General features: G+C 36.5%; 1 protein-coding gene across 13 annotated transcripts in view; it reads left to right on the top strand.

Annotated features, from left to right (window-relative positions):
* EED (embryonic ectoderm development) overlaps positions 1-10,392 on the top strand; it is a 30,387-nt gene extending 19,995 nt beyond the window's left edge. For 8 of the 13 annotated variants that reach the window (XR_014067400.1, XM_081536339.1, XM_081536348.1 and 5 more), the window contains 3 exons: positions 8,674-8,832; positions 9,574-9,647; positions 10,060-10,392. Coding sequence is in view for 11 of the 13 variants with exons in the window: in XM_081536339.1 (XP_081392465.1) it covers positions 8,674-8,832; positions 9,574-9,647; positions 10,060-10,186 (360 nt within the window). In the remaining 2 variants the exon portion in view is untranslated. Of the gene's footprint in view, positions 1-8; positions 84-8,673; positions 8,833-9,573; positions 9,648-10,059 lie in introns of all 13 variants that reach the window. The other 5 variants (XR_014067399.1, XM_081536338.1, XM_081536340.1 and 2 more) reach the window with 2 other exon arrangements.
* Positions 10,393-10,860: the final 468 nt, after the last annotated feature.

A 10,860-nucleotide genomic window follows, 5' to 3' on the forward strand; every position in this document is an offset into this window, starting at 1 on the left:
TTTTCCAGAGTGGCCGTGCCATTTTACATTCCCACCAGCAATGTATGAAAGATCCAGTGTCTTCGAATCTTCGCCAGCATTTGGTATTGTCACTATTTTTTATTCTAGCTGTTCTGATAGGTGTGTAGTGATACGTCATCATGGTCTTAATTTACATTTCCCTGATGGTTAGTGGTGTTGAACATCTTTTTCATGTGCTTATTTACCATCCATATATCCTTTCAATGATGTCTCTTCGTATCTTCTGCTCATTTTCTAATTGGATTGGTTTTGTGTTTTTACTGTTGAGTTTTGAAACTTCTTCATGTATTCTGAATCCTATGTCAGATAAGTAGTTTGCAAATTTTCTCTTCCAGTCTGTAGCTTGTCTTTTCCTTCTCTTAACAGGGTCTTTTGCAGAGCAAATATTTTCAATTTTGATAAAGTTTAATTTATTGATTTTTTTAAAAAAATTATTTTTTTATGGATAATGCTTTTGCTATTACTTTGAAACACTCTTCATTAAGCCATGGATCCTAAAGATTTTCCCCTGTGTTTCCTTCAAAAGTTTTTATAATGTTTTATATTAAATTTATGGTCCATTTTAAGTTAATTTTTGTATGACATTTTAGGTAGAAAGTTCATTTTTTGCCTATAGTTTATCCATTTGTTCCAGTGCCACTTGTTGAAAGGCTGTCTTTCCTCCTTTGAATTGCTTTTGCACTTTTTTCAAAATTGTTTGGCCATGCTTGTATGAGGCTGTTTCTAGTTATTCTATTCTGTTCCCTCTACCAGTACTACATACACAGGCTTGATTGCTCTAGCTCTATAATAAGTCTTGGGATTGGTAGAGTAATTACTTCCACTTTATTCTTTTTCAAAATTATTTTCGTCTAGTTCCTTTGCCTTTCTATATAAGGTCTAGAATTATCTTGTCTACATTTACTGAAAATCTTGCTGGGATTTCTTTGGGCGTAGGGAACATTTTAATTGGAATTGTGTTAAACCTGTGTATAAGTTTGGTGGAGAATTAATATCTACTCTGCTTAGTTTTCTTGTCCTTGACTGGTATGTCTTCATTTATTTAGATCTTTGATTTTTTATTATCAGCATTTTGTAGGTTTTTTAAAATATAATTTTATTTATTTTATTTTTTGGCTGTGGTGGGGTTTTTTTGCTGCATAGGCTTTTCTCTCGTTGTGGCGAGTGGGGACTACTCTCTAGTTGTGGTGCATGGGCTTTTCATTGCAGTGGCTTCTCTTGTTGCAGAGCACAGGCTCAATAGTTGTGGTGCATGGGCTAAGTCACTCTGTGGCATGTGGGATCTTCCTCAATCAGGGATCAAACCCATGTCTCCTGCATTGGCAGATGAATTCTTCACCACTGAGCCACCAGGGAATCCCCCAGCATTTTGTAGTTTTGAGCATGCAAGTCCTGTACCTACTTTGTTAGATGTGTACCTTAAGTATTTCTCTTTTTAGAGTGACTATAATAAATGGTATTTCTGATTCCCATCTCTTTGTGTTCATTGCTAATATATAGAAATAAATTTATTTTTGTGTATTAATCTTGAATCCTATCTATTTTAACTACTATAGTTCAAGAAGGATAGTTTGTTGGGGGGGGGGTTGGCTAATTTCTTGGGATTTTTTACATAAATCATCGTTTTATCTCTAAATAAGGACAGTTTTTGTATCTCTGAGCTGAATTTTTAAAGAATTTTCCATTTCTTGTCTCATTTCACTGACAAGCTTCTGGTGCTACATTGAATAGCAGTGTTAACTCATTAATGACCAGGGGATTTTTGCAGAAACTAACTCCTGTGGCTGGTGATATTTATTTTGACCGGTCAAAAATTAGTTCTGTTATTTCACTAACACTGTACAGGTACATATAGTCAGTTACACCTGACATACCTGTAATTCTTCTAATTTTTGTGAAATGTTGTCTTCAATCCACTCTTCTGTAGAAGTACAGGAGCAATCTCCAGCACTGTTGCATTTTCACTTTGTATCAGAATCAGTCATTAAGATTGTTTGTTGGTCTGATATTCACATCATCTGAATTAGAACTATATTCTGAAGAACTATCATCTTCTGAGACACTAGTATATATGTCATTTAAACATAGAACATATCTGCATAAAATTCACTGAAAAATTCTTCCTCAAAATATCGTAATATGTCATTTATGAAAATTTTATGTTTATAATATACACATAGTTAGAACAAAAACCTGATGGAGCAAAACATAAGTGATAATGACACTCATAAGCTGTATGATGAACCCTTGGTGCAGTTTAAGCTCTTAACGACTTCACATGGTGATATTGATTGTATCACTCTAAAAACATATTGATGTATCTCCAGTCAATAGCATTCAGGTAACAAAAGATATGTTAATATGTCTCTGTTCAGTAATGTGTTAAGAGCAGACTTCCTAGGCTTGTTTCTGATGTTAAAGGGGGAAAGAATTTGTTCTTTCACAATTTACATATCAGCTTTTTGATTCTTCTTTAGTGTCTGTCTTTTGGGCTGTGTCAGGTCTTGGCAGCGGCACTTGGGATCTTCATTGCCTTGTTCAGGGTCTCTCCTTGTGGCACATGGGCTCTCTGTATGTGGTGCGCGGGCATAGTTGCCCTGCAGCATGTGGGATTTTAGTTCCCCCACCAGGGATCGAACCAATGTCCCCTGTATTGCCAGACACTCTGGACCACCATGGAAGTCCTAGCTGTACGATTTTCTTAGATGTTCTAGATCCAGTTGAGAGTTCTTTTTCTTAATTTTTTCAGAGTTTTATCATGAATAGGTATTGAAGTTTGTCAAATGCTTTTTCAGCATCAATTGATATGATCATTGTTTTTTCTATTTTAGCTTGTTAATACAATGGACTGCACTCATTGTTTTTGAATATTGAATCACTGGAATAAGTTTACTTGTCATGCTGTATAATTCTTTTTATATGTTGCTGAATTCTGTTTGCTAATATTTTGTTAAGGATTTTATGTGTATTAATGAGATGCAATATTGGTCTGAAGTTTTGTTACTTGTATTGTTTTTGTCTGGTTTTGATATCAATAATACTGGCATTTGGGCCTAAAAATTTTTGAGGAGGAATTTAAAAATTAAAAACTTGATTTCCTTAAAAGTGAAAAGGTTGTACGAATGAAGTTTCATATTGGGTGAGTTGTGGTAGTTTGTGCTATTTCAGGAATTGATCCATCCCATCTATATAAAATTTATGTGTGGAGAGCTGAGTATTCCCTTACTATCCTTTTGATATCTGCAAGGTCTTTGGTGATAGCCCCAATTTCATTCCTGAAATCAGTAATTTATGTCTTCTCCTGAGTTTATTTTGTTTTTCTATTTGCTAGTTTGGGGAGCTTAGATTATTAGTTAAGACTTTTCTAATGGAAGCTTTTGGTGCTATAAATTTCCCAGTTAGCACTGCTTTACCTGCTTCTCACAAAAAGTTTGATATGCAATGTGCTATTTAGTTTTTTGTAGTGGTTTAGTCACTAAGTCATGCCCACCTCTTTGCAACCCCATGGACTGTAGCCTGCCAGGGTCCTCTGTCCATAGGATTTTCCAGGCAGGGGTAATGGAGTGAGTTGCCATTCCCTTCTTCAGGGGATCTTCCCAACCCAGGGGTTGAACCTGGGTCTCCTGCACTGCAGGCAGATTCTTGACTGACTAAGCTACTAGGGAAGCCCATTTAGTTTTTAGGTGTTGAAAAATTTTCATTATCTTTCTCTTACTGATTCTAGTTTGATTCCATTTTGGTCAGTCAATATATATTCTTTTATGATTTTGATTCTTTAAAATTTTTCAGATTTGTTTTTTGACCCTGTTTTGGGTATGTTCTGTGGGAGCTTGAAAAGGATGTGTATTCTGTTGTTGGGTGGAGTGTTCTGTAAATGTCAGTTAGATCCTATTGGTTGAGTGTGGTTGAATTCTTCTTTGTCTTTGTTGATGTCTGTCTGCTCTAAGTGCTGAAGTCTTCAACTAGAATTATGAATTTTTCCCTGTCTCCTCCAGTTCTGTGACATATTGCAGCTCTGTTGGTTAGCATATACACATTTAGTATTGCTTTTTCTTAGTAGCTTGACCCTTTTATCATTGTGGAAAGTCCATCTCTATCTCTGGTAGATTTTTTTGCTTTGATGTCTCCTTTTATTGTATAGTATAGCCGTTCTTTCTTTCCTTTAATTAATGCTTACATGGTGTATCTACTTCAAATGCTTTACCTTTAATCTATGTGTATTCTTACATTTGAAGTGAGTTTCTTACAGACAGCATACAGTTGGGTCATACTGTTTTTTAATTCACTTTGAGAAACTGTCTTTTAGTTTGTAAATTTAGACTGTTTATATTTGAGCCTTAACTTACCAATTGTTACATTGTCTGGCATTTAATTTTTTTTCATTTCTCTGGGTTTTCTCCCCTAACTTCCTGTAGGTTATGTGCACATATTTTAGAATTCCAGTTTGATCTATCTGTACTACCTCTAAGTGTATTTCTTTGTGTAGTTTGTTTTGTTTTTATATTTTCTCTGGGAGTTGCAGTATATGTATGTGATCATCAGTATATCATCATTTTACCACTTCAAATGCAGTATAGGAAGCTTATCTCCCTCTTTGTCCTCCACTTACAATTGTTTTAAATATTTCCTTTACAATTGAGAACTTCATTAAATAATATTACAATTTTTGCTTGAACCATCAAACAATTTAAAAACTTGAAGGAAAGGAGAATTTTGTGTTTACTCATTTTACTTTTTCTGTTGTTCATTCCTCCTTTCTAATATTCCAAGATTCCTTCTTTTATCATTTCCTTTCTGTTCATAGAACGTTCTGTAGCTATTGTTTTAGAATGGTGACAGATTCTTTCAGTTTTTCTTAGTCTATGGACGTCCTCATTTCCCCTTTATTCCTGAAGTGTATATTCCCTGAATAGAGGATTTTGTGTTGACAGTTATTTCTTTAAACATTTGGACAATGTTGTTCCCGCTCCTTTCTGGTCTCGGTCATTTGTAATGAGACATCTGCCACCACTGGAATTGGTTTTTCCTCATAGCTAAGGTATTCTTTCTGACTTAACTGCTTTGGGGATTTTTTTTTCCTTTGTCTTTAGTTTTCAGAAGTTTGACTGTGCTGTGCTTGATATTGATGTCTTTGAGGGATTCATTCACCGTCTTGAATCTGTAGGTCTGTCTTTAGGGGACATAATATCGTCCCAAATATGAGGATTTTTCAGCAATCACACAAATTCTTTTTTATCCCCTTTTTCTCCCCGCTCTCCTCTAATGATACTTTAGATTTTTTGTTTGGTCCCTAAGACTCTGTCATTTAATAAGTCTATTTTTCTTTGTTCAGTTGGTAACTTCTTTGTTCAGTTCTTGTTCAAATTGGGTAATTTCTATGTTCTAACTTGAAATTTACTGACTGTCACCTCTCTTCTGCTGGTGAGCCCTTCAGTTGTTCTTTATTTTGGTTATAGTAGTTTTAGTTCTAAAATTTCCACATGGTTCTTATCTTTTATTTTCTTTGCTGAGACTGTATTTTAAATGTGTTTGTAATTTCTCATTGAACCATTTTTTTTCAAACTTTGAACTTTTAATTTTATATTAAGGTGAAGCATTTTTATGATAGCTGCTTTAAAATCCTTGTCAGATAGTTCTAATATCTGTGTCATCTCATTGTTTGTGTCTCTTGTTATCATTTCTCATTAAAGTTGAGATTTTACATTTCTTGGTATGACAAGTGAACTTTGATGGAGATATGGTACTGTTAGGAAACGTGGGCTCTCATTTAGATCTCTTACAGCAGGCTTCCTTTGATAAATTTTCAGCTGTAAAGTCCGTGCCGCTTCGTGATTGGGAGGTGGCAAGGGATGCTCAGGTTTCCCACTTGGTTGACTTGGTGATGATGTCTCTTTTCTATGGGGCAGGAGTTCAGGCTTTTCACGGGGCCTCAGCTGACACTACCTTAGCAGGGAGGGGTTTGGAGCCCTCTTTACTGCTCCCTGGGTGGTCTCCGCTGACACTGGTACGTGGTTGTGAACATCCTGACTCTGCTCAGTTCGGTCAGTCAGTTCAGTCATGTCCAACTCTTTGCAACCCCATGGACTGCAGCACACCAGGCCTCCCTGTCCATCACCAATTCTCGGAGCTCGCTCAAACTCATGTCCATTGTGTCAGTGATGCCATCCAACCATCTTATCCTCTGTCGTCCACTTCTCTCGACTCTGGACTTTGCTAGACTCTGCTAGGCCGCCTCTAATACGACCCCAGCCAGAGAGGAGGAGTCACCTCATTACCATGAGGGGTAGGGAGGAGTCAGCAGGGTATTATGTACTTGAAGTATTTAGTTACCACCTGTGAGAAGGGATTCCTACTGGGACTTTGCTGGTTCATGTGTGGGCAGGTCCACAGTTTTTTCTGTGGTATTGTTTACCTGAAAATTTTCTCATGCTGGGTTGCCCCTTTCCTGGTCCTTTGGAGAGACTAGGCTTTGTGGGGCTTTGTTTTGTCTTTAGCTTTGTTGCATCACTACCTTCTCTAGCATGCAGTCTGGGATGCAGAAAGGAGGCAAAAGAAAACCAAGGAACTCAGTGTCCCAGGGTCCTTAACCTGTCTGCCTCCTCCTTACCCTTCAGACTTTTAAGTTCTATTTAGTGAGATGAATAGGGAAAAGTACCTCTACTTCATTTGTTGCTGGAAGCAGATGTAAAAAGGCCATAGCTCTAAAATTTCTGCTCTTAGAACTTAATCAGATGATAGGAAAAGATTTCTGCTTCTAGATAAGAGGCTGAACTGAGTATTGGTGGTCTCAAATCTGGCTCCACATCAGAACTACTGGGAGGACATGGTGAAAACCAGATTCCTAAGCTTCGTCCCCAGGTATTCTACATCTGGCACAAGGACCTGAGGATTTGTAATTGTTAGAAACTCTCTAGATGACTTTCAAGTACAGCCATCCATTAGTGTGGGTAGATTCTTTTTACCTCCCTATGCTTTAGCTCTCTGTGAGGGGACTCAACTGGCTAACGATCCTTTACCAGTACAGTCAGTAAGGAGCACTTGAAGAGCTATGTTACAATTCTGCTGCTTTGGCCTCCTCTCTCAGAAACTGTGATTCAGTGAGATTGGGGCCAAGATGTGTTTTTAAAGGCTGTCAATCCAACTGTGCACTTAAAAGAGGCACCAGACTAGGTGCTCTCTGAGGTACTTTACAATAAAGAACTTGTATAATGGATCTGTAACCCTGGGATTTTATATAATCTAAAAAAGGCAAAGAAGAAAAAAACATGTTCTTCACTCCCTAATCTCCCTATGACCCTGCTGTTAAACCGTTGAAATGCCAGTGAACCCCACAGGGCTACCGTATGTGGTTGTGTAGAATGTGTCCTATAAAATTCCAGTAAGCACCCTTCATCTCCATCAGAATTTCTCAGTCCTGGGTCTGAGATAATGGGATCAGACAGTTCTTTTTTGGGGAGGAGCCGTTCTCTACATTGCAGTTTTCAGCATTCTCTGGCCTCTGTTAACTGCAAGCCAGAGACATTGCCAAAGATCCCTTAACTGGCAAACCACTAGCCTACACAGTAATATAAATAGTGCCCTCTGTGTTGCATTTTCTTCTCCCATTTTATTCTTCACCACTTGCTACTAAAGTAGAATGTATGTAAAGATTCACTGTTGCAGGACAGAGAAGTTGTTACTCAGCCTATTTCACTCCTGTCCCCTTACCAGTGTGGGGATATTGAATCACTGCTTTTATTGCCTTCTGTATAATCCCATCTGTAAGGCCCCTTCTATGAATTCATTAGCTTTCCTACAACATCTATTGAGTAACTACCATGTAGTACAGATACTGCAGACGAAGGATTAATAGTTAACTGTATAAAGGGAACCACAGTGGATTGAAACCACAGGAGATTAGAAGTGAAATAGGGAAAGATGGAATTCAGTTCAGATCAGTTGCTCAGTCGTGTCCGACCCCGAGACCCCATGAATCACAGCACGCCAGGCCTCCCTGTCCATCACCAACTCCCGGAGTTTACCCAAACCCATGTCCATCGAGTCGGTGATGCCATCCAACCATCTCATCCTCTGTCGTCCCCTTCTCCTCCTGTCCCCAATCCTTCCCAGCATTAGGGTCTTTTCCAATGAGTCAATTCTTTGCATGAGGTGGCCAAAGTATTGGAGTTTCAGCTTCAACATCAGTCCTTCCAATGAACAATCTGGACTGATCTCCTTTAGGATGGACTGGTTTGATCTTCTTGCAGTCCATGGAATTAGCAGGGGCCATATTGAAGAATCGTGTATTCTAATATGTTTGTAATTTCATCTTTACTATAAAATACTTAAGTCTCTGTATGCTGAAGTATCTAAGGCTGAAACTTGGTTTGGAAGAGAAGTTGTGACTTCAAAAATGAATATTCTAGATAGTGTAATGCTTTTGTATTGTTAAAATCTGTTGATAATCAGACAATCAGACGTCTTATCTGTAAGCGTGGATACTGATTCTGTAAATACAAATGAATATGTTTATCATTGGACTCAGTTAATGGATAACCAGGTTTAAAGAGCTGTGAATTCTGAAATGATAGTTGAGAAAAAGCTTAGTTTGTAATGTTTAAAATTCATTTCTACAATTAACATTTCTTTTTTATCTCGTGTCTTTTTTTTAAGTCTTGTGAAAATGCCATTGTATGCTGGAAACCTGGGAAAATGGAAGATGATATAGATAAAATTAAACCCAGTGAGTCTAATGTGACTATTCTTGGGCGATTTGATTACAGCCAGTGTGACATTTGGTACATGAGGTTTTCTATGGATTTCTGGCAAAAGGTAGCAACATATTTTACATTTTGAAATTATTTGACTTAAAACCATGCAATTTTAGTTTTCTCTGAGTCCATCTGTGTTCTCTTTCCTCTTAAGTGTAATATACCTTGATTTTTTTGTATTATTTGCTTTAGCCTTTGATGTTATTCTACCCTTGTGGCTCTGCACACCATTTGCAGTGCTTATTATAGATGAAATTGACAGGTGTCAATGGTGGCAGTTAGGTGTTTACTTTCCATAACATCTGTTACTAAGATTTAATGTTTTGGTGATTAGAATGTTCATCTTCTTATATGGAAAACCAGCATGGAAGATAGAGACAAAATCTTAGTTATCTAAAATTTTACAGAAGTTTGGTATTAGAATTTTATGATAACAAATTACTTGGTTATTTCTTTCTATATGGAAAGCTTTGGAAATTTTCTGTGGCTTTTATTACAGTTCTTTAAGGCAGAATGAAGAATACATGCTAATTGTGTACATTACAAAGTTCTTCAAAAATTTGCCAAAAGGCTTAATTTATTCAGGACACCTTTGTGAAGCATTAATTGCTCTTATCTTCATTTACACATCAGAAATATAAGATGCAAAGAAATAACCAAGAGCATTGCCATAGGGTGGAGCTGAGGTTTTTCTGCAATAAGAAAGGTATCTTAGGATTGCTTGAAATCTTTATAGCTTATATTAATAATTTGATGAGGTTTTGTTTTGTTTCTTATGGGTTTTTAAAATATGTTTATACAGATGCTTGCATTGGGCAATCAGGTTGGCAAACTTTATGTTTGGGATTTAGAAGTAGAAGATCCTCATAAAGCCAAGTAAGTATTTAGAAATTCCTCTTCATAATTTCTGACTTTTCCTCCAGAGTGCTGTCACTATAGAGTAAGTAATTGATACTTACAATGCCATCCTTAACATCATTTGTAACATTTACATTCTTAGCATATTGTAAAGTATTTCTTTTTTATTCTAATAATAATTGTTTTTCCTGAGTACTTTGGTAGTAAGTTATTTCTCTTTTTTTGTAAAAGTTATATGGTGCCTCTTTGATTTAAAATACACCCGAAATTTGAGATTAGGCTATTAGTGAAGTATATTCTGGTTTCACGTGCTTTCTGTATGTATGACTTAGAACATCTATTCATTTTCTTATTCACTGTTTTTAAGTTTGATACTGACAGCATTATATGTGTGTGGTATTTAAAACCTGTTGTCATGTTTTCTCCCTAGATGCACAACACTGACTCATCACAAATGCGGGGCTGCTATTCGACAAACCAGTTTCAGCAGGGACAGCAGCATTCTTATAGCTGTTTGTGATGATGCCAGCATTTGGCGCTGGGACCGACTGCGATAAAGTCCTTTTCCCAATCAAAATTAGCGTGTTTTCTGTGTACAATAGAACTAATGTATCCTGCTAGTAAGGGCACATAGAGCATTTAGAGTTGTCTTTCAGCATTCAATCAGGCTGAGCTGAATGTAGTGATGTTTACATTGTTTACACTCTTTGTACTGTCTCCTGCTCAGACTCTACTGCTTTTAATAAAAATTTATTTTTGTAAAGCTGTGTGTTACTTTAGTTTGTTTTGTTCATTGTGATGCAATGTTGAAAGTAATAAAATTACACCTTATCTTTTTTCAGTGATGATTATTGTTTTATTTGCCTAATGGAAAAAGCTATAAAAAAACATAATGATTAAGTATAAGCTCCGGAACTAAACTGAATTTTAATCTTGGCTCTGCCATTAACTGACCTTGGATAAGTAAAAAGGATCACATGATTTAATACATGTGAAGCAATTTGAACAGTATTTGACTCATGAAACCCTTACCTTTATTGGAAATTGTATTTCCTATGGTTTTATATTTCTTAATGATTTCTTCTATACTAACTTTGTAATAAGCAAAGTCTATAAGAGTTATAACATATAATGTTTTATCTTTACAGTTAGAGAACATTGCCATTTGATTTACAACTTGGTCATTAGTAATCTTGGTGGAAATATCATCATCAGAGCAAGGGAGGAGAGG

The sequence above is a fragment of the Giraffa tippelskirchi genome, chromosome 10, assembly GCF_054371585.1.
Source record: "Giraffa tippelskirchi isolate mGirTip1 chromosome 10, T2T-mGirTip1v1.2.pri, whole genome shotgun sequence".
Taxonomy (NCBI): domain Eukaryota; kingdom Metazoa; phylum Chordata; class Mammalia; order Artiodactyla; family Giraffidae; genus Giraffa; species Giraffa tippelskirchi.